The following is a 25029-nucleotide window of genomic DNA, read 5'->3' on the forward strand; positions in this document are numbered from 1 at the left end:
GATCTTCAATGAAAATTTTTGGAATTTCATAGGGACTAAAAACAATAAAAAACTTGGCTGTCCCCGTAGCTTCCCGCCGCCCATGAAAAATTGGCCACATGCATGGTTTATTGCCCCACTCAAAACGAATGATTGGCATTCTGAAAGATTATTTTGCTGATGTCCATGAAAAGAATTATGTGACATCCTATAAAACTGATAGGGACAAATATTCAAAGAATTTATTGTAATTATTATTATTAGAATAGGAAAGAAGAATCTCTTATCCATTGGTCCCCTCCCCTTTGTCTGCATTGAACAATGTTCTGTGGTATAAGCAGGAATGATTGTACAATCTAAACTAGTAAAGCTAAAAATCAACCAAACAACTGAACCACTAACACTACTTAAAAATGAAACCAGGCACCTTTACATCTTTGTAATATTTTTTTTTTTTTGTGAAGAAGTCAATTGACTTTTATTGACTAAACAAACCTAATCCCCAGAGCATACTCCAAAAGCCGGCAACTCTTGGAGCAGCCCCAGGAGACTTATCTACCCAACAAAATCTTTGTAATATTAGATTGACATATATAATTTGATATCAAAGTAGAGAACAAACTAAACAAGGATTTATTTAATTATGGCAACATAATGGATAGAACTCCCAAGCTGCAGAAGACATACGTAAAAACATCAGAGCAACAAATATAGATCACTACTTGGGAGGCGTTAACAAGTTTCTGTACTATATTTAGTGCTTCGGAACCCAGACAATGTGATCCTCAGGAAGGAAATGGCAGATTGGAACAGTTCCTGGCTTCACCTTCAGCAGCTGAAAAGCCAAATGCTTTGGGTTCCATGCATGGTTCAAAGTCGTGGTCGCGGTCACGGTCGCGGCCCGGAACGTTCCACATCGGTCTCGACATATCGGTCGCGGTCTCGGTGAGACGCAAATTTTAAAATATTTAATATTCTAAAAATTATTAATAATATAAAAAAAGTATGCTAAACAAAAATAATAAAAAATAGCAAAAGAATTGGCCGAGTCAATCCGTCACGGTGTAACTCGGCCGATTTCTCGTCTTAACTTGGGATAACTCGGAGTGACTCGGTGTGACTCGGCCGAGTCAATCCGTCGCAGTGACGTCTCGGCCGATTTCTCGGCGAGTCAAGTATCTCGGTATCGTTTCGTCACGGTATCGTATCGGTAGGGGCCGAGACGGTGACGACTCGGCCGAGTCGTCTCGGTCTCGGCCGAGACTTCGAACCATGGTTCCATGCTGATGTATCCCGGTGACAAACAGCTACAGCCTTGACTTTTGCTCCATCGGCACCAACTAAATTAACCATATATGCATCTGTATCCTGTGTGGTGTGGCAGTAGAAAACTGCGTAGAAATAGTTTTGCCTGTGGCAAGAAACTATTTCTTTATCGTCGTTGTTCAACTTGGAAACAGACACAATACCATATTTCTGGACTTTTGCATCTGTTTTTTGTGCTTCGTTAGAAATTGCTTGAACATCTTTGCCCAGCTTTGAAGTAGTGAAATCTACCATTGATTCGAGAGAAGTCGCACAATACTTGTCTTCCCCTTTCATTGCAGGCACCTCGCATTCTGCTATCGTTTCCTTAATAATTCCAGCATCTTGTGATTGTGGATTCAGTGAGTATTTGTTCAAAATTTCAGGAACAGATTTTGACGAGAAGGGAATCGAATTAGCAACCTGGCGGGGCAGGAAAGCCGTAGTACTTTTCACTGATTCAACAAACTTCATATTCATGCTTGAGCCGCGATTGAGGTCCATTTTCAAGAAAAAAACTTTCACTTTTGGGTCAATATGGACATCTTCAGTAGGATTTCCACAATACCTTTTGAAACGGCAATAGTCATTATATTTTTTCAACCTGAAATTGCCCCTTTCCGGCCACTTCCCTGTATTCATTGGATGAGCAACAAATTAGTACAACATATAAATCCGGCCAGCTTTTATTTCTGGTAATGGACTACAATGTCCCTGCGCAAATTCTTCCAGCAATATCCCCATTTTTAAGATCCTTGTCATATGCTTGCTCATGATTAATGGAAGAGTAAAATTATTAAAAGAAAACCGTGTTAGCTCTTTCCTTTTCTTTTTTTTAACACGGTACAAGAAAACCCCTGTAATTATTGAAGTACTTTTTCTTTTTGCATTGTTTTAAGTGAAACTAGAAGTTTTCTATTATAATTTCTCCTTTTTTTGTTTAAGGTTTTTGAACTTGATGAGTGTCTTTCAATTCCCCCAGAATCTAAGGGAAACAAACAAAGACTCAACTCGAGCAATAGAAGCACAGTAAATGGTAGATATAGGAAAGGACCATTTCTGAGACAAACCATCTTTTAGCAGGTCTCTAACAGCTTTGGGCATAGGAGTGTTTGGAAGCTTGGATTTCCAATAAGCTTCAAGATCTGCATGGTTTGCGCCAACTCCTAGCTGAAGTATATTTCACGATACGGAAAAAGAGTTATGCAGTCAGTTTGTACACCATCCAAAGTGCGAGCAAATTATCTATCTAAAAATTAACGTAGCTTAACTTTTTCAGTAATGTATACTCACAAAAAGAAAAGAGAGAAAGTAGAGAAGCTTGAGAAATTCCATAATAGTTTATGCGCACGAGCCACGGTAGGCTGCTAGTATGCAAGACGGAGTGAAGATAGTACTAAAAGCCAATATATTTGAGCGAGATGGCACAAGAAACTTGGCAGCTTTATTTATAAGCGGAAGGGCCAAGTGCGATATCCAATTGTTTGAGAGGGGGAAAGTTTTGATAGGTTGGCAATACTATTCATGGTACGACACCAATCAAGTTTTAACATGCACCTTAAGTAGGACTGTGCTAACCAACTAATCTTAGAGTAGCTGGCCTCTAAGAGAGTCTTAAGGCTCTACTTGCGTAGGCACTCATCTGGACTGATGATGGTTGAGTCCTTAACCCGACCTGGATCTAATAAATTTTTTGGGTTTGGATTGAAAAATAATTTCGATATCCAAATTCTGACATGTTTACTCTAACAAAAAAAATGGATCGGATACGGAATATAGGATTTCGACCCGTATCTAAACAATATATTAATAATTTAAAATATAAATATTTTTAAATACATTTTTTTACCAAATTAATAATTTAGTAATGGCTTTATAGATTGATTTATGGTTAGTTTTGGATTGACTATTGTGAGTTATTTGTTACTTAGTTTTATAATTTGATTTGTTTAAATTGAAAGATTGGATTTGTGATTGATTTTAGATTTAATTTTGAAATATTTAAATTTAAACCTTTTTTTTCAGGGTAGACCCGGACCCTACTCGGGACCCGTCGGACTCGGTTTCTGGACTCTAAAGTCAAAACCGAGTCTACTACATAAAAGCAGGTTCAAGTTCAAAATTTTCAATTCCAACCCAAACTCAGCCCGTTGACGCTCATATGAGCCCCCTCCCCATCCTCCCGGATCTCTCCCTTGGCCCTGTTGGCTCACCCCCTCCCCATATTATAGAGTAGAAAAAAAAAAAAAAAAGGATTGTGCTTCTTGATAGAGAGTGAAGATAATACTGACGGCCAAGATACATTAGTGAGACATCACAGTAAGTGAACTTAATCATCACCTAAAATCAAATGTGCACCTAAGAAAACTGTCATCATCTCTACTATTCATGGTACGACACCAATAAAATTTTGACATATATATTTTCTCTAAACACGCACCTTAACTACGATTAGGTTTCTTCACAGAGAGAATGAAGATAATACTGAAGGCCAAAATATATACATTAATGAGATACCAAAAATTGGCCGCAATTTTTAAATAAGTGAACTTAATCATGACCTAATATTAAATGTGCACCTAAGAAAACTGTCATCATCTCTACTATTCATGGTAAGGCACCAATAAAGGTTTGACATAGTTACTCTAAACATCCACCTTAACTACGATTAGTTTCTTGACAGAGAGAGTGCAGATAATACTGAAGGCCAAAATACATTATTGAGATATCACAGGAATTTGGCCGCTTTTTTTTTCTTTTTTTAAAATAAGTGAACTTAACCATCACCTAAAATTAAATGTGCACCTAATAATAGAAAATATTTGAAATATTTCCTTAAAATATTTTTTAATTATTTTTTTATTTTACACATCACATCATTATATATTATTTTATAAAATTCTAAAAACTTGCAATTCAAACAGGGTTTGAGGCTGCGCTTATAAATTGGCACAGTCTTTGACCCCACTCATAAATGTAGTAGGAAGCATTAATGCGAGCGGAAAATATCAAGGGACATCCTAAAAGGTGATTGGCTTCACCATGTGTTTGGATATGTATTATGAAAAATTTCTCGAGATTCTTTAAACATATTTTTTTTGAAACACTTTTAACTCTCATATATATCATATTACGAAACATGTGCTATGACAAATAAAAAAAAATCTTTCCCAAGTAATATTCAATCAAAACACAATAGTTCTTCTACCTAAGACGATCCAATAATCTGCTTATAGTAGGTCATGATTTATCCACCCTACACTAGAGGTGGCAATATGGATAAATGGTTTATAATTGGTTTTGACTTAATGGATGACGGATGAAATTTATCCAATCCATTTAGATCCATTTATTCCATTTAATAAATGGATCTAAATGGATTAAATAAAAACCAATTATCCATTTATAATCCATTTATATATTTTGGTTACTTTTTTTTTTTGTATTACTATTTCTTGTAATATGAAGATACTTGTTTATGTACTTGTAAATTTTAGGTGTATTTGGATGAGAAAAAGGACAAAATACTTAGATTTTATATGTGTGTGTGTATTCTTTATTACTCGTCAGATATTATATTTTTCATTCCATAAAGTAAGTGTACATCAATATAAATCAGAATTGTTCAGTCTTTGTTCTTCTCCAGCCACATATTATAATCTTTTTAACATTTCTATAGACGCTTTTATCTCCAAACGATCCAAAATAAAATGTCTATGATAGACGTGAAGTCAATAACTTGAACAGCCTTAATTTTCTTTCGTGAGTGCCTGATATATCAATTAAGCACGACAAGTCGCAATTTATTACTACTACTAAACTGGTCCAAGTCAAAGAAGAGGATAAGGATGAGGTCTTTAATCTGTTACTTACAAGTGTAAAAGTAGAAAAAGAGAAAAATTAATAATAATAATGATGATCCACCGCACGAAAGGATAAACAATGAAGATAAACCAAAGACACTAAAAAAGGCTAAATGAAATGAAGTGAATGTGGCCAAAATACCACAAATCTGATCTCATTAAATTGCCTCAACAACGTGTCACATTCGGCCTTTGCTCTCTCTCCAATTTTGCAGTGTACAACTATTTCCAATGCTTTGCACTAAAATGAATCCCGGGGTAAAACATCGTCAGATTATGTGGTTAAATTTCAGGATTTACCGAAAAATCCCAAGAATAAGTAGACAGAGAAACTAATAAAGGTGGCTAAGATTACTGGTAGTGCAAAATATTTACTGGGACTTTCTTTTTTTTTTTAATCGTTATTATTAGGTAAATACACATACATGTGTGGGTGCAGTTAATATATTGTTAAAAGTTAGTTGGTCCCGTTTTGTTTGTGTGCGGGTCTGAGTCGGTGACTCTCTCACTCTATGTATGACTCGCTGCTCAATAACGTGAAGAAATATATGGTTTTAGTCATTTCCTTTCCATTTCTTTTATTTGATTTTTAAGTAAATGGATATATATGGTTTTTATAGATAATTCATATAAATCCATTTAATTTAATGGTTTTACTTTGGTCAACCATTTAAAACCAATACTATAAATGGATAATCCAAATCCATTTAATTATGGATTATATGGATGGATAAATAGATTTCAATCCAAATTGCCACCTCTACTACATATAGTGAGTGCGCTGCCGTGGTTCCGTCAGCGCTAAATTAGCTGAAAGGTAAGGATAGTAAGGTGAATGTTAATCGCATTCTATTTTTTTATAATGACATTCTCATTATCTTTTTTAAGCATATGATTGTTGTTCATCAGACTATATAATAATAAATATAATGAGAGTACCGCTATTTAAAAAAAAAAAAGTGGAGTACAATTAATGTACATATCCCAGATAGTAATCCCCAAAAAAGTATCCAGCCTTATACATGAGGAGAAAAAAATAAAGACTTTACTCTCCTGGACGTTAGGCCGCTAAACTGCTACGCCTTCAACTAGGTAGACGGAGCATTTTACCTAATTTTCAAACACTCCAACTATCAAAGGATTTTCCCATCTTAATTTTCAATGTTTGTATACCTTATGTGCTTTTATTCATTCATTGTTTGTCCTTTTAGGTAATGAAAATGGGAAGGTAGGTTACTTGTTTTTAGCTAGACAAGGTGCTTTATGCTAATTATGGATGAAATTCTTCCCATGATTTTGGTCACATATTAAACGCTCCATTAGTTTTGTACTTGATGTGCATCTGGGAGTGGAGATGTCTGGATAAAAAGTATGATTAAAAGGTGAATCTAGCAAAGAGGATATTACAAGGTAGGGACAAGGTTCTGATCGTCATGGAATACATGTTTCTACTAATTTCTTCATCAGTTTTTCAGTTGTATGCACAAGGCTTGCCATCTGACAGGCCGTGTTTGTATTGTCATTTTTTTCTCAAAAAATTTTTTACGGTTTTTTTATTAATATATTTTTCAATCATTTTTTTATTTCACATATAACAAATTATTACAATACATTTTTCTCAAAAATTTCGTAAACTAGCAATCCAAACTGCACTTTTTATATGCTTATACATGATGTCCAAAGTATAGAGATTTTGATTACGGGAATCTTCAAAAAGGCCCTGCAGGTATCTCTGAATTTCAAGATATGGTGAATGGGAGAGAATGATGGGCATTATCGCACCACTGGGACTTACGTCGGGACCATAATTTAAGTTTTCTTGCAAATTGAAATAGACACCTGAAGACGTAGATATTCCCAATTACGTGTGAAACTTTTTCTTCTTGGGTTCCAATTTGTATCTTTTTAGAGTAGGAAAGAGGAATCTCTTATGTCTGATCCCTTGGTCGCCTCCTTATCTGTGGTTTAAATTGAACATGGATCATAATGCGTATGCTCAAGGGTTGCAATTTCTATTTTGTGACATATTGTTTAAACATACACCTATATATGTTATATTGGCATTGGAAAATGTAAGTTACATGAAAAAATGTCGTAACTTATACTGTGATATAACTGTGTATAGATATATATCAACTACCTATACAACTATACATATTTAAAGATATCTGAACACTAAAGAGTACATATATCAATTCATAGTCTTTCTTCTAAAATTTTCTTTTTGTAGCAGGTGAGGAGTGGGATTTAGGCACCGTTTTGATTGAGGGAATGGGAGAAAAAGGAATGGAGAGGAATTGGAGGAGTTTGAGTTTTGTTGTTTAGATTTATTTTTGATGAGGGAAAGGAAAGGATAAGGAAAGAAAGAGTATAGTTTTTTTTTTTTTTGTTATTAAGTAATGGTTTCCACCCAAAAATGGGCAGAAATAGAAGGAATAAAACTAAATTAATTGAAATAATTTATTTTTTTTTAAAATATCATTTTTCGCTACCTTTTCCAGTAAATTAACACTTGATATTTTCTTTTCCTTTCTTTTCCTTCTTAATCCAAACAAAAATTTAGTATTTCATTTTTTTCCACCATATTTGATCCAAACAAGATAGATGAAATTCACTTTTCTCCAGTCTTCTTTTTTTTGTCCGACATGATAGATTTTATACTACACATACACCTACTCTACATTAGGAGAAGGGGATGACTCAAACGGATCAAGGGATAATCTGATGTGAACTGAACTACTACTGGTTCAGACAGGTTTCTACACACCTGGTGGTTGAGCATTCTAGGAAATCCTGTGAGGACCCGCAAATTTCTTATATTTTTTCTCAAAAATGCCTTTTATTTGGAAATTACTATTTATTAAAGCCCTACTACCCAATCATTCCACAATAAGTGTAAATAAACCTAGAAAGTAGGGTTTCACTTTTCGGTTTCAAGATTGGAGCAAATTAGGGTTTTTGCGATTTTTCGCCGGATGAATTTTCGGTACGGAGCAAAGATCGAATTTGGTGATTAAAAGTGACTTTTAAGTGAGAAATAATATGTGATTAGGAGCAATGAGATAAGGTTGGTGAATAGGAAGTAAAAACCCTAGTACGTGTGTTTTTAAGAAAAACGACGCAAACCAGCGGGTCCCTTAACGCTTTAGACTTGCAATCATTTTCGCTTCGTTAATCATTTTCTGTTTTATGTTTTACAAGAGAGCCCAAAGAAATTGAGCAGTATTTATATTTTCAGAGGTATACATTAATAATACACATTTTTTAAAATAGACGACCACAAGTGATGTCCTATTTTAGAGGAGGGGAACTGCAACCAAAAGCAAACTCTATGGTTGAATCAAGAAATGTGACGTGAGTATTCACCAAAAATAAAAAAAATAAAAATGTGAACGATGGACCAACTGGACTCGAGCACCTAAAAAGAAAAAGAAAAAGAAAAAGAAAAACTGGACTCAAGCAGATAATATTTACGGATCATACAGAGCCGAAATGTGAATGACACACATGGCCCTAGAACTGGGACAAAAATTACTGGGCCATAGCCGGGTTGGGCCGGGCAAAAATGGCCATCTGCACATACCACCAAGGTTAGGTATTTCTACCAAAAAAAAAAAAAAAACAAAGGCAGGTTAGGGAAACGAACCATTAGAACTATTATTTTGTATTGATTTTAACCATAATCCTCTAACTCCATAAATATTTTTTTTTTAATGTGAATTTTACGCTAATATGACAGGTAATATGCTTTGTGATGTTTGGTTTTTATGTCTTGGCAAGTTGAAAAACTAAAAAAAGAAAAAGAAAATAGCAACAAATTAGCTTTGCTTGGATTGTGATTTTTTGTAGAAAATTTTTTACGTTTTTTGTGAATATATTTTTTAATCATTTTTTTATCTCACATACATCAAATTGTAAAGTACATTTTTCTTTAAATACTCCTAAAAATAGCAATTCAAATAGGCCTGAGTCTGCCTCTTGAGGACGTTAGACTCTTGTCATGTTTGGCAAAGTAAAAATGTCGACCGATCCCTCTTGTTACAAGCTATGTTTTCAGAATCGGACCGGGTATCGACTCGGTCAAACTCAGGGGTCAATGGGTTCAATCGGGTTCGATCGGGGCTAAGTCGGATGATGTCATAAATAAAAATTATTTAAAAATTAAAACATTATATTTAAAATACCTAATAACATGTTAATATTAATAAAGGTATATTCATATATATTTGATATTTCAAATATATTTAACAAAAAAATACAAAGAAATTAAACAATCAAGTAGCAATTTATATTATTTAATGAACATTAACAAGTTTAGAATCAAAATTATGGACTTAATTGAAAAATAACACTAAACTTTAAGACAACATTTATAAAGTATGAAATATTTGAGGTATATTAATAATTTTTAACAACTTAGGGGTCAAAATATAATATTAAAAATATTTTGACCTTTCAAAAAAAAGTAAAAAAAAAACCAGGTTCTTTTTGCCTGTCAAACCCGGTTTTTGACCTGGTTTGACCGAGTTTTTAATTTTCCAGTTTTTAGAGTTAATTCGAAAAGGACAATTAGTCGATTCCCGGTTCGACTGGTCGGACCGGCCGATCCGGTCCGAGTTTATAAACAGAGGTTACAAGAAGTTGATGTTTGGTGGTCACTTGATTGCCATTCAGCTGCGTTTTCCTTCCCTAGAGTTCTTTCGTTTGGGTCCATCTTTAGTTGGGAGAGAAGGAAATTGTATGGATTCTAATGCGGCACAGTTTTTAACCTGCATGCAATATTTCATGTAATGGATAGTAAAATCATTTGTCCACATTATTAATCATTTTGGTACATCGTCTAATTTGCAACACTGTAAAAACATGATGTTGAAAACTGTGTATAACTGGATTAATCTTTCCTACACTTACAGTGTATATATTATCAGTGTTGAATAACTTTTGCACATATGTCATGAATCCAATGCTGACAATTTATACATCGTCAGCGCAGGAATGATTTACTCATAAAGTTTTATCCAATTGTATATACTTTTTTTCAACATTTAGAATTTAGAATTTGGCCAATCATGCAGGGCTCCTATTTCTACTTTAGTTAGCAGACTCCTTAGTTCGTGAAAATGTGTCCTAAGAAGCGACAAATTTGCAATGTTAATGTTGAAATGGACGTAATTTTTTGTTCAGATCTATTTGAAGTTTCAAAGGTCCGTTTGGATTGAAGGATTTGGGTGGATTTGATTTGAAATCCTCCAAATCCTATCTGGTTGTTTGGGAAACTCAAGAGGGTTTTGGATTTAAAATCCACCACAAATTCCCCTATAATTAGGCATCATTTGAAATCTCATTTTCACGGTCTCTTCCTTGAGCTATTATTTCTCTACCTTGAAGCCTTCTCGTAAGCATGTGTAAGTCTCGGTGAGATATGCCGGCCATTGTTGCCGACAACTGGATAGCTCAGAAGTGCAGAGAAAAATGAAGGAAAACGATTTTGAATCCCCTGTGTGATTTGCGTTGGTTTGCGTCTCGATTTAGTTGAATAGATCGTATTTATAATAGAGAGAAGTTACAGCTAAGGGAAAGAGAGAATTGAGAAGTTGGGTGCAGCTGCCGGAAACGCATGAGTGCAGAAGCAGGGAATTGAAATAGTGGGAATTGAAATAGTGACCGGCATCGAAGAAGAAGAGGAAATAGGAATTTGACATTTAGCCCTCAAGTTTTTGGTTTCACAGTTTTACGTCATGTATTTTTGCCAATTTATTAATTCTCCTTGTTTTGTGATTTTTTTATATCCAAACAATGTATTTCAATTATTAAGAATTTGAAAACTATTCATCTCAAATGCATTCATTTGAAATTCTCCCTCAAATTCGAAACAACCGATCCAAAGGAATAAAATCATTTAGAAAGTTTCAGTCTTCTTGATGGCTTGGATTAGAGGTAGGGTATGATGTACTTGTCCTAAAAAGGGTTTTACGACTTAAAATTACATCCTTCATTGCGAGCGGTGCAAATTACCAAACGACATTTTCCTCCTATGCTTATTGCTTAGTGTGCATGGTACAAGGTCACAAGGGTGGCCAAGTTAATACGAAATTATAAATACTAGTTCACAGGCCCCAAAAAAATGGTTGCTACAGCCTACAACTGCTATTTTTCAGTAGAAAAGAACAGTAGAGAGAAAGTGGGAGGGGTTAGATTGGATAGTAAGATGGAAGGAATTGTGAATAGAGAATATTGAATTCAGGACCTTCTGCTTATTAAAAAAAAAAAAGAATAGTAGACATAGGAGTGTCAATACGGCCGGGCCAGCCCGAGCCCAATCCGTTCGACCCGATAAAAAGCCTAATGAACCTACAATACCAGTGAGCCGGACTGAGTTTGGGCCTCAAAACTAGGCTCATATTAAATATGAACCGAGCCCGGGCTTTATTAGGCTCAAGCCCGATAGGCCCGGCCCTATATATAATATAATATAGGTAATTTTTATAATATTTATATTTTGATAATATAATTATATATATAGGTATTATATATAATATTTAAGTTTTAGTTGTAGAAAACAAAAAAAACATTAGTTTTTGTAAAAAAAAAAATGGAAAAGTGGATGCCATCATGAGCCATGATGGCTCATCCTTTTGACCCTAGAAGAGCAAGTGAGCAACGGTAGGAGTAAGAGGAAAAACAAGGAAAGAGACAACGGCTAAAAGAAGAAAAAGAGAAAATGAAGAGAAGAAAAGAAGGAGAAATGAGAAGAAAAAGAAAAAGGGAAAAAGAGAAGAGAGAAAGGGGGGATCTAAGGAAAAAAAAAGAGATGAGAGGGAGGCAACGAAAGAGAGAAGGGAGAGAGAAGGAAAACCATAGAAGAAAGAAAGAGCAGAAAAAGACACAAGACACAAGAAGAAGAAAAAAGCTCTCACTTTCCAGTCTCCACTCCGTCTCTCAATCTTTTCCTGTTTTACAATTTTCCTTTTTTTGGCATTAGATGTCAGATGCAAACAATGAAGACATTGTTATTACAATCACAGATGTTGAAGCAACAAAAACTGCAGCTAAACAAGAACCTGAAGGAGAAGAAACAAATAAAGGTGAAACGAGGAAAAGAGAAATGAACGTGAAGTCCAAAGTTTGGCTCCATTTCACTAAGATTTCACCAAAGGAGGAGGAATGTACTTGCAATTATTGCAAGAAAGTTTTCTCCTGCCATAGCAAAGGAGGAATAACTCATTTGCATCGTCATATATTTGGTGGCATATGTGTAGCCTACAAAAGATCCATGGGTGGACAATCGTCAAAAAGGCAAACACTTCTTAGTTTCCCCAAAGGTAATTCAGATCAAGTTAATAACTCTATTTGGAAATTCGATCAAGAGAGTAGTCGAAAAGATCTGAGAGTGCTTTCAGTACAGGGGACGTGTTTTGAATAAGTTTTGTAGCTCATTGTTACCCTCCACTGTTGAAGCATTAATTTGTATTCAAGATTGGATTAAAGATGCACATAAGGAAATTGATTTTGAACAAGAATTTGATCCTGATTTTACTGGTTAGTAGCAATATTTAAAAATTTTCATTAATTATTTGATTTCTTGTTGATATTTAGACTAACAAGTAGTGTTTATTCTACCAGCTCTTCTTCCGTCCAAGAGTTAAAATCAACTCCTCTACTGGTTTTTTTGAGAGCCAATATTGGTAATGTATATTTAAAACTCTAACTTTTTTTATTGGTTGAGTAAATTTTTATATGAGCTTGGGTTAAACCCGAATAAGGCTCACAACCCGAATATTATGTGAGCCGAGCATGAGTTCACATTTATTAACCCGAACTTCATAGTCCGAAACCCGAAGATGTTATAAATTAAAAGAGTTGAGCTTGTGCTTATAAAAGCCCGGCTCATTAGGCCCGATTGACAGACCTAAGTAGACATAAGGAAAGAGAAACTGGAAAAAGGGGATGAAAAAAACACAGAAAATGCACCCCCCCAAATAAAAAAAAAAAAAGGACAAGCAAAAAAATTTCATATATTGTGTAGTTTGTATCTACCATTTTCCCACTCAAGTGTAATGGAAAAAGTGTAATTGCCTTACGGTAAGTAGAAGGTAGTACAATAACTAGGCTTAATTACACTATTCTCCCTGTGATTAGGTGTTTGTTGCACTTTGCCCCTTGAGTTCATTTTATTAACACTTTACCCCTTATGACCAACAGTTAAAGTTCATAGTTAGTATTTCCACCGAAATAGGATAATGAAACTACTTTTGTGCTCATATAATCATAAAGTGCCTAGATTTACTGAAAATCCTATTGCTTCTCCCTTGTTTTCTTTCTTCTTTTATGCTTTTTTTTTCTATCTACACCATTTCCTTCCATTGCTACTATTCTTTTTATATGTAAAATAATTATTTAAAAATACCTTTCTCAATTCTTTTGATTTTCTTGACACTTTTTGTATATGGAATATCTATATTAGAAAATGCTACATGTTGATTAAGTAAGAAAGCATATTTCATCAATTTTTTTTAATCAAAACAAATATAAACATGTTAGATATTATTATTATCTATTTATAAATACCATTTTAGAATGACAAATAAACAAATTAATGGTACAAAATCAATTGTTAAAGTAAATTGACAATTTAATTCTATATATCCGATAGTTATATTAGAGGACAAAGTGACTAAATTGGAAAATGTAGAAAAATGAAAGAAAATATGACACAAAAAAGAAAAGAAAGGAAGGTTGGTCTATTTGGCAATTAATGTTTGAGAGTTAGCTAATCTCAAGACTTGATATTCAAGAGCATTAAGCTCATTATTTTCATCATGTTGGATGGAAAAACTAGCCCTAAGTTTTGACCATTTCATAGGAGGTAAAATGTTGATAATCAGAATTCAAGAAGCAAAGTGCAACAAGCACCTAATCACATGGGGCAATGTGTAATTAATCTAATGCTAACCCTAGAACTTATACCTCCTTTTTTTTTTTCCTTTTTGTTAGTATTCATCTATTTACTTGTTTGAACATCCATTGTTTTATGTCTGAAGTTATAAATACTATGATCATGTAATCAAGTTGTAAGTTTTTCTGAAAGGTAGACAAATTGAAATAGAATGTACAATTTAGGGTGAATGGAAATTCATCACAAAGTGACTTAAATCAAAATTGTGTCCAGAAAAACATTAATTGAAAACTTTTGGCATAAAAGTAGTATGTGTCAGTTTGCTAGTAAGAGCCTAACTGTTTTATTACCAAAAAAAAAAAAAAGAGCCTAACTGTTCTCATAATAAAAATGACTTACGTATAACTGATACAAATTCTCCTCAAACATAAATAGGATCGCGAGTGTAAATTCTCAATGTTACCATCTAGCACAAGTGCACAGCCGACCATTACCGATTAGGAATTCATGGAGAAACAGATGCAAATGCCAACACAAAAGCATGGATGTCGCATGGATTTGGACACGGGTAGGGTTGGTCCGGAAGGTTGATATGTTTGTTGTAGATTCATCAAAAAAGTTTATACATTTGTTATAGGATCTATATATTATGCAATAAACAACATAATATAGGAGGTTTTTATTATAGACAGGGATGATTATATGGAATGTAAAAATGTAAATTTACATACTAGTTTGAAGGGTAAATTTGTTAATTTATTAGTTTAAGTTTGACTTTTACTATTGACTGATAATTTAACCTAAATCATGAGGGGGGTTATATATAAATTTTTAAATTATATAGAGTTATGTGATAAAGTATCAAATCATAGGAAGTAAAAGGTAATTTACCAAAATAGTGGATTTACACATCAACTACATGCAAGTTGCAACTGAATATAAGAGGTATTTATTATAAACAAGGATGATTATATAGAATGTAAAAAGGTAAATTTACGCATGAACCAGATACAACTGAACCATTAACAATATGCTTACATTTGGGGGATATGACATTGACATAATACAACCGGTGACGAAGAGGCCAAACAAGGATTTATTTAATTTAATTATGGGAAGATAATGACTTCAACACCCAGGCTGAAGAAGACGTATATAAAAACAGCATCAAAGCAACAAATATTGATCAATCTGGAGATGTAAACAAGTTTCTGCAGAATATTTAGTTCTTTGGAACCCAGACAATGTGATCCTCAGGAAGGAAATGGCAGATTGGAACAGTTCCAGGCTTCACTTTTAGCAGCTGCCTGAAAGGCCAAATGCTTTGGATTCCATTCTGATGTATCCTTGTGACAAACAACCACAGCCTTGACTTTAGCTCCATCAGCACCAACTAAATTAACCATGTATGCATCGGTATTCTGCGTGGTGTGGCAGTAAAAAACCGCGTAGACATAGTTTTGCTTATGGCAAGAAACAATTGTTTTATCATTGTTGTTCAACTTGGAAACATCCGCAACACCATAATTCTGGAATGTTGCATCTGTTTTATGTGCTTCGATTGAAACTGCTAGAACATCTTTGCCCAGCTTTGAAGTAGTGAAATCAACCATTGACTCCAGGGAAGTCGCCCACTTCTTGTCTTCCCCTTTCATTGCAGGCGCCTCGCACTCTGCTATGGTTTCTTCAATAATTTCGGCTTCTACTGATCGTGGGTTCATTGAGTATTTGTTCAAAATTTCAGGAACGGATTTGGACGAGAAGGGAATGGAATCGGCAACCAGGCGGGGCAGGAAGGCCGCGGTACTTTTCGCTGATTCAACAAACTTCAAATTCCTGCTTGAGCCGCGATGGAGGTCCTTTTAAAAGAAGAAAACTTTTACTTTTGGGTCATTATAGAGTTGATCTTCAGTAGGATTTTTACCATATCTGGTCACAAAATATCTGACACCATATGATCCAAATATTGAGACTGCCTCCGGTCTTAAGCTGAAACTGCCACTTCCAGGGGACTTCCCTATAGTTAATGGATGAGCAACGAGGTACAAGATACAGATTTTTAGGCCAGCTTTTTATTTATGCTAAATGGAATACAATTTCCACTTTTTAATAACCTTCTCACATGCTTGGTCAAGATTAATGGAAGAGTGAGTTCACTAAAAGAAGAAGCATGTTAGTTTCTTCTTTTCTTTTCTTTTTTTTTTTTTGTTGCAGTACAAGAAAACTCGTGTAATTATTGACCATATCATATAATTTATAGCTATTGAATAGTTTTGGTGTTTGTTCTTTTGAAGTAGGTTAAAAGGTTACTTTTGTTATATTACACTGAAAAAAAGAAATTAATAAGTGGGCAATTGGTGGAATTTCAATAGCGAATCCATAATTCATTAACATGAGATAACATCACTATCAATATTGACCTTCTCATCTGAACATACTTTATGCAATCACTTGTACATAATTATTAGACATTAAGTATCTTTTCATAGATAGCGTTCTTTCTAGGGTTGAATCTTATACTCATTTTCTTGGCCCTTATACGGAAGAAACCATAAGATACTGAAAGACAAGAAGAACTGTGTTTCTCCATCGCATGGTGTTATAAAGTTTTCTTTCTTGTTTTACTCCCATTTTGTTCTATTTTCAGTGAAACTAGAAGTTTTCTATTACAAATTTCTTTTAGGTTTTAGAACTTGGTGAGTGTCTTTCAATTCCCCCAGAACAAATAAAGACTCAACTCAAGCAATAGAAGCAGAATAAATGATAAATAATACGAAAGGAGCATTTCTCAGACAAACCATTGTTGAGGAGATCTCCAATAGCTTTGGTCATAGGAGTGTCTGGAAGCTTGGATTTCCAATAAACTTCAAGATCTGCATGCTTTGCTACAACTAACTCCTAGCTGAAATATATTTCATAATGCAAAAAAAGAATTTCGTCAGTAAATTTATTTATTTTTTTAGTAATGCGTATACTCATAAAAACAAAAGGAAGAAAGTAGAGAAACTTATGAAATTCCATAGTAGTTATGCACACGAGCCACAGTAGAAAGCTAGTATGCAAGGCGGAGTGAAGGCATACAGTACTAGAAGCCAAAATATTTGAGCAACCATAAGAAACTAAGCAGCATTATTTATAAGCGGAGGACCAAAGTGGCATTGCCAATTGTTAAAGGGGCGAAAGATTTTACTAATATCTTGGCTGTAATATTCATCGTATGGCACCAATCAAGTATTGGTATAGTTATAGTTTAAGCTTCTTGACAGATAGAATGAAATAGTGAAGGCCAAAATATTTTAGTAAAGATATCACACAAAAATTCACCGAATTTTTTTATATGAATTTTTCTAACGCCTAGTTAGTATTCATTAGCACACCTAAATTACAAGTAATAAATACGTAAAATTACAATTATTGCATCCTATGCATTTAGACAATTTTCCAATAAATTAATACCTTAGCCCCTCTTAATGCCAAACCGTTTTTATATAAGTGAACTTAATTATCACCACCCTCAAAAAAAAAAAAACCCTTAATTATCACCTAAATGCGCACCTAAGAAAACTGCCATCTGTACTTTTACTGTTACCTAAATTGCATCCAAGAAAATTGTCATTTACACCTTTATTGTCACGAGAAGATCGATCCTGAATATTCAAAGTCTCATGTAATACCCCAAATATTGATAAAATATTATCAAGTCGATCGTGAAATTGAGAATTCGGTGTCTCATATTATACACCCAAAAAAAAAAAAAATTCCCCCATTTGATTACCACCTACTAAAGTTGAGAACCCTAAGCACATAATACCATCTCCAAAGCTCACCAAAATTCAGCGTAACCATGCCACATGTAAAAGTGGGGTACATAGTATACATGGATGAGGAAACTGTTGGCTAATTTTCTTTTGCATGAGGCGAAAAAAATTAAGCAAAATGTGGAAGCTCTTATACATTCAAGTTGTTCTAGGGTACAACTTAAAGGATTGTTATATATGTTTTGCTTGTACCCAAAAGGATAAAACTGTTGCATTCTGCAATTGAAGCACAAGGGTTTTGTTATAAGCTTGCAAATTTGATTCCTTTTCATCAAAGTATATATGAAAATTATATAATAATACAAGGAAACTGATGTAACCATTGAAGAGCTTCCCAACTCTTTAATATTCCCCACATCAAAAAGCAAAGCTCTGCTCCAGGTCCAGGCTTTTTGAAGACCTCATCGTCGATGACCCCACTCATAAACGAAGTGAGTTGGCATTTTGAAGCAGCATCTTGCTGACATCAATGGAAAAAGTTCTGCTGATGTTAGCAGGAAAACTGTCTTTCAAGAAACGTCAGATTATGGTCCCGACATAAGTCCCAAGTGTGATAATTGCCCCGTTCTTCTTCTCCATTCGTCAATGTTGAAATTCCCAGAGGAGTGACACAATGTTGAAGATAATTATCTGCAGGGTCTCTCAGAAGGTTTCTGCAATCAAAATCTCTAAACTTTGGACACCAGATTGGAAGTCTTGTGCGAACAACTGACGAACAAATTAGTAGAAACATGGAACATCTATTGCATGACGATCAGAACTTTCTCCCTGCCTTGTAATTAATAGTCTTTCCTATATTCACCTTTTAATTATACTCTTTAGTCAGACAACTCCAATTGCAGATGCCCATCAAGTACAAGACTAATGGAGCATTTAATATGAAACCAAAATCGTGGGAAGAACTTCACCCGTCAGCACGAGGCACCTTGTCTTGCCCACGATAAAGTGAACTACTTTCCATTTTATTACCCAAAAGGGCCAAAAAAGAAAAAAAAAAAAAAAGAAAAGAGTAAAAGCACATAGGGTGTACAAAACAATGAAAAGTAAGGGGCCTTTGATAGTTGGAGTGCTTTGAAAATTGGCTAAAATGCTCCGAACACCTAGTTAAAGCGGTAGCAGTTTAGTGCCAAAATGTCCACAAGAGTAGAGGCTTGATCTTTCGCACATGTACACGGCTGGAGTGTTTCGAAAATTGGGTAATTTAGCATTGATGGATTCGCCGTTGTGCATTGAGTACGTGTAAGGTGGATCACCTACTGTGACTGTGAGCAGGTCATTGGATCATATTAGGTAGACAAACTCCTGTCTTTTGATTGAATATTATTTAGGAAAGTTTTTTTTAAAATATATATATATATATATATATATATATATACTGTGACACAGTTTTTTTTTTCTTTTAATTTTTTAGCCACTTTTTAAACCTTATACATGTGTTATGGTAAGCGGAGAAATGAATTGGATGGTTTGAGGGAAACGCATGTATAAGGTTAAAAAGTAGCTAAAAAAAATTAGAAAACAATGATGTATTCGGAGAATCTTGAAAAAAAATTAATAATATGGATCCAAACACACAGTGGAGCCAATCACCTGCCAGGATGTGTCCCGTATTGCTTTCTGCTTCCAATGACTTCGTTTATGAGTGGAGTCAAAGATTACGCAGTCTTAAAAAAGTCACGAGCGTACTTAAGTTGTTTGTATTGCATTTTTTTTAGAGTTTTTGGAAAATAATCACAATAATATCATTTAAGATATGATGTATATGGAAAGGGAAAAGGGATGGGTTGAGTGGTGCGGTGGTAAGATATATAAATGAAAAATTTCGGATTTGAAATCTCTCACTTATAAAAAAAAAAAAAAAAAAAAGAGGTATGATGTATGTAAAACAAAAATGTGATTGAAAAAAATGTATACAAGAAATAATCACAGAAAATAGAATTATTTTTCCCGAAAAACAATCATCCAAACAAACTATTAAATACTTGACCACCTAATTGTAGATTCGATAAAATCTATCCTCTTATAAGCTTTGTGGATAACAATCCTTGACTACCTAGTAACGTGAGGAAGCAGCTCATAGTTTAATGAACCAGTCTTTTGAAGATGGTTACCCTTCACTTTCTTCGCCTCCAAAAGTGGCCCATTAAATTTGTCTTTTCTCTTTTTTTTTTTTTTATTTTGGTCTGTTCTGCTGTGTCGACCACCTCTCCAAGTGGTACTGATTATTTTTGGACCCTCTCGCTAATAGCTGAGAAACCAATTTGTCGAGAGGCAAATTAACCCTCACAAGAGATTTAAAATTCTTTTTTGATTTGTCGGTTAACTTCTCTAGATTTAAATCTCACACCCTGAAGTTTAAAAAATTTGGAGAATATGCTCTTCTAATTTAGAGAATATGCTAGTATGGTACTCTTCTAATTTAGATTGGCCTTGCCTCTAGTCTAGCCTCAAATATAACACGGTTGGTCCCCTCCTGTTTAGTGTAGTATATTGTGGGTATTACCAATTGAAAACAAAAAAAAAAAAACTAACATTTGGGTCCTATGTGATGGCCACACTTATTGTGAAGGACATTAATAGTATCACAGACGTGTGAGTTTAAACTCACAGAAGCCACAAAAAAAAAAAAAAAAGTTCTTAAAGGGAGCACCGCAAGTCTACTAGTTGCAAAAAGAACCCTTTCAAATCTCCCAAGAGCAAAAATCCATTTATCACACTCTACCCTTTCTTCTAATGCACTTGGAATTGAAACAAGAAATAGATCATTTGGGTTTTTTGGATTTTTTTTTTATCTAGGTTCCATACCTGTGATTGGTCCAAACTTATCTAGAGATCATGTTTTGGATGTGATTGGTAATCGGGTTGCAATAAATTCATGATGGATTTTACTATTTTGGATGTTTGGAAGGGGAATGTAGAAAATACTCTCGTTTTTGCTCTTAAGATGATGAACCAATGACCTTTTCATCCAAAATTCATCAAGTTACGGACTGTGATAGTAAGTTACGCGGCCATTCTGCTATTTTCCTACTGTAAAAATATGAAGATGAAATGAAAGACTCTCTGAGCTCTGGTTCGACAGACTATTCTCAACCACTAATTTTTTAAGTTTATCATTATCTTTTTTTTTATTCCTATCTTTTTAGTATTTTTGGCCTTGAAATTGTAGATTCTTTCTCGTTGTTTTAAATCTCAAATGATGTAAGTTACACTTTTATCCCCACTACATTATTTTAACAAAAACAAATAAATTTAACAGTATGAGACACAATAATGAAGCTGTATATTTATTACTAAGTTGAAATATGTATTAATTATTTATTAATGCGACTACTCATTGCTATATATTTTCATTCTTACAACCCTAAAAGTCAAAAAGTATAATTTGACTATACTCTAACTTGAACTTTTCAAAGCGATCATATCTTGAAATGCAGATGAAAAATGCACAGATAATATTTCTACGATGTATGATTTTGCACTCCTAATAAGATGTAGACATTGGTTTTATATGTCTAAGAAGAAAACTTTTGACAATATACAAATTTAACTATTAATTTCAACTTCACATGTGAAAGATCATATATATATGTAGAACCAAGTACATAAATTTGAAATTTTTGGCTAATAAAAAATGAAATAATTAATTAAAGGGTGTACATAATTTAGTTTTGAATAAAATATTCTTGACATAATAGACAAAGTTTTAACAAGTCAATATGTAATTCTAATGCAATTAAGAACAAGTTAAATTCCATAGGTTAATAACAAAATAGCAAGGTCAACAATGTTTAAAAAGTAAAAGTTTAAATTTTTCATAAAGCAAAATTTAGGTAAAAGGGGGCAGCGCAATTTCTTCAAATCTAATGGAGCCAAGTGCGACAAGTTAAGAAGGTATCAGCTTCTCTCTTGTTTGCGAGCTTCTCTCTCTACTTTGAGAGCTTCCCTCCTATAATAGGAGACTTTAAAATTCAAAAGGCAGCGGCAACCCAAAATAGAAAGGAAGGATTCTGAGATTCACAGTCAGTGTAGTGACCCTTCATCTTCTGGTGTACTACAAACACCCAATTTTAGCAACCTAAAATCTCCATTGTACTTACACTTCTGCGTCCTGGTGTGAAAGAGGTCATGATCCGGGGAACAGTAGATGGGTGCTAACTGTAAAGGTCTTGGTAGTGTGTGCTAGTTTAGCGGGTGGTTGGATAGGGTTCCTTGTGTCTTTTAGATCGTTTTAGGTCTCTATTTTTCCGTACTCTGTTTCTTCTACTCTGTTTTGCAGGTTTGAACAACTGGATTTCTGAGAAAGGAAATAGTGTAAAGGTGGTGTCAAGCAGCTGGGTTAATAGAAGATGGAAGAAGAGCTAACTCGTGCTTTCAGCAAGTTTGAGCTCTCTTCAACGGAGCTGGAAGGGGTGGATCTTTGCTCGGATGATGTCAGTGAAGGAGTCAAAGATTGCAGCAGGAGTCTGGTAGGCAGATTGATAGGAGAGAAAGTGGCAAATTTCACAAGGGTTAAAATTTTCACCAACCATGCGTGGGGATATCCCAGAAATTTGGTGGTAACTGAGCTCGGCCCTAACCTCTTTCAATTCCAGTTTGAAATTGATGATGAACGGGAAAAAGTGTTAATGGGAGGTCCGTGGGTACTGGACAATCAGGTCCTAGTGATTAAAAATTGGGAAATGGGATGTGAAAGAAAGCCCCAGTTTTTTAGATATACCTACTTATGGGTGCAGGTATGGAATCTCCCTGTTCACTAGCTGTGTAGGACAGTGGGGATTAAGCTAGGAAAACTTTTCAAATCAGTGAGAGAGGTTATAGTTCCACCAGGGGGGAAAAGAGGGTAGACATATGAAGAAAATGGTAGAGGTGGATGTGCAACAACCTCTTCTCAGAGGCACTTTGGTGAAGCTTGAGGGAGTGAATACATGGGTGGAATTTAAATATGAGCGATGTCCGGATTTTTGTTATAACTGTGGGATAGTTGGCCACGGTGACAAATCTTGCACTGGGGAATGGAAGGAAGGACAATCCGATAGGGAAGGTCAATATGGAGCGTGAATGAGAGCGGGGAATATCATGACCTCCCCTTTGAGAGCATACAAAGGGGCCGAGGCTGAGGTAAAACAAAGAGGTATGGTGGTAGCAGTGAGTAACAAAGACCCAGGAATTCATGTAGGAACTTCTAGGAAGAAGGGTGTTAGGGGTACAGCTGGGACGAGTAGTAATAGGGGTGAGAATGAGAGTAAGAATAGGGAGCAGAATAAGGAAGCTATGGAGTGGAAGTGGAGGGAAATTTTGAGAGAAAACAAGGAGCTGGATAAAAGTGTGGAACAAGGTGAAGGGGAGGGGGAAAAACAAGTGAAAAGAAAAGAGCCAGTGGAGAATGAAAAGATAGAAATCAGCAAGGTGATTGTGGAATTGGGGAATAGGGAGAGTAGAACTTCTGATCATGCTCCAGTGGATATGATGATGGAGACTGTGCCAGGGCAGGAGAATTTGGATATTCTTGAAAATGGTGGCATAATAAGTCAAACAAATGAGAGTGGAATTAAAGGTAGCAGATCACCAGTAAACGAGAGCATACAAGGGAAGGGGAAATGGAGAAAAAGCTCACGAATTAAAAGAGGTCCATTACGAGACATTACTGGCAGAGAGCCAGTGTGCTCGTTTGGAGAGAAAAGGAAAGTGATGGTGGATAATCAAGAGTTGGATATTATGGAGGAAGATGTGGATGAAGGCACGAGGTTCAAGATGGCAAAAAGGGATGAAGGTACTGGTAAACAAGGAGGGGAAATGGAGGCTAACTCCGCAATGCCTCCACCAGCGAAAATAAAGCTGGCGGTGTGGAATTGTCGAGGAGCAGGAGGCCCCTTGACAATTCCCCAATTGAAGGAGGTACTTCACCTCCACTCTCCTAGTATTTTATTTTTGTGTGAAACAAAGAACCAAGAGGCTTTTATGAAACAAGTGCAAAAAAAAGTAAAGTTCGAGAATAGTTTTATAGTTAATCCTAAGGGTAGAGCTGGGGGGTTAGCTTTATTTTGGAAGGAGGGAGTGGTATTACTGGATGTGCATGGCTCAGATTGGTATATTGCAGTGAAAGTAGTGGACAATGAAACAAATGATAGCTGGTGGTTTGTAGAGATGTATGCAAGTACGGAGGGTAGAGTTAGGAAATATCAGTGGGAAATAATTGAGGAAAAAAAAACGAGAATGGGGTGAGAAATGGGCTGTAATGGGTGACTTTATTGGCATTTGCTCTAATGGAGAGAAATGGGGTGGGAATGAAAGATCTGAGGGAAGTTTTCGGGACTTTAAGGGCTTTATTTCTGAGAACGAGCTAGTGGATATTGGGATTGTGGGGATTCCATGGACTTGGTGCAATACATGGGAGGGGGGAGGTAAAGGAGAGGTTGGATAGATGTTTAGGAAGTGTGGGATGGACGCAAGTCTATAAAAAGGTAACCTGTGAGCATATTGAAACCGAGGCCTCTGATCACTGCCTACTAATGGTGGACACAAAACCGCAACAAATGAGTGGGAAAAGACGATTCTTCTTCGACCACAGATGGGCGAAAGACAAAGCTACTGTGCCTATGGTTCGCACAGCGTGGGGAAAAGAACAAAATGGATCCAGGATGTATAAAGTTACAAGAAGAATTAAGGAGTGTAGAGTAGCATTGATCAAGTGGAACAGAACAGCAAAAGGTAATGCAAAGCTGAAAATCCAGGAAATTAAGGAGCAATTGAAGGTCACAAGAGTGCAACAGAGGAGTCATTGCAACCTTGAAGATTTAGCTAAGCAAAGCTAACAAGGAAGAGGAGCTATATTGGAGTCAGAAGTCCAGAAGCAGATGGCTCAAGGAGGGGGACAAAAACACTGCCTTTTTCCATCAAAGTGTCATGGCTAAAAGGAAACGAAACAGAATCAGTGTTCTCCAAAAATCTGATGGGGAATGGTGTAGGAGCGACAAGGAAATTGAGAAGGAAATGTGTAACCACTACAATGAACTTTTCACCTCCAACAATCCAACAGAGTTTGAGGATGTGCTACAAGGCATACCGTGCACTATTTCCAATCTCATGAATGCACAGTTGATTAAACCTGTGGACGAGGGGGAGATTACACAGGCCATTTTTTCTATGTTCTCTAACAAAGCCCCAT

The 25029-nt window shown here is 35.2% G+C and overlaps 1 protein-coding gene and 1 pseudogene across 1 annotated transcript; both read right to left on the reverse strand.

The window, feature by feature from the left end:
• Window positions 1–547: 547 nt before the first annotated feature.
• LOC113703157 (BURP domain-containing protein 5-like) lies at window positions 548–2736 on the reverse strand. Its single transcript, XM_027224434.2, has 3 exons — window positions 2578–2736; window positions 2355–2454; window positions 548–1916 (listed from the first exon to the last, which is right to left on the reverse strand). The coding sequence occupies exons 1-3, from the start codon at window positions 2617–2619 to the stop codon at window positions 1174–1176; spliced, it is 885 nt and encodes a 294-aa protein (XP_027080235.1). The 5' UTR covers window positions 2620–2736; the 3' UTR covers window positions 548–1173.
• Window positions 2737–15035: 12299 nt separating this feature from the next.
• On the reverse strand, window positions 15036–18285 carry LOC113703158 (BURP domain-containing protein 3-like; annotated as a pseudogene).
• Window positions 18286–25029: the final 6744 nt, after the last annotated feature.

Source organism: Coffea arabica, chromosome 8e (assembly GCF_036785885.1).
Source record: "Coffea arabica cultivar ET-39 chromosome 8e, Coffea Arabica ET-39 HiFi, whole genome shotgun sequence".
NCBI lineage: Eukaryota > Viridiplantae > Streptophyta > Magnoliopsida > Gentianales > Rubiaceae > Coffea > Coffea arabica.

Coding starts and splice junctions, on each gene's coding strand:
- LOC113703157 (XM_027224434.2), bottom strand. CDS start 2,619: ATGGAATTTCTCAAGCTTCTCTACTTTCTCTCTTTTCTTTTT. Junction 2,455..2,577: donor ACTTTCTCTCTTTTCTTTTT/GTGAGTATACAT, acceptor AATATACTTCAG/CTAGGAGTTGGCGCAAACCA. Junction 1,917..2,354: donor TAGAGACCTGCTAAAAGATG/GTTTGTCTCAGA, acceptor CAATGAATACAG/GGAAGTGGCCGGAAAGGGGC.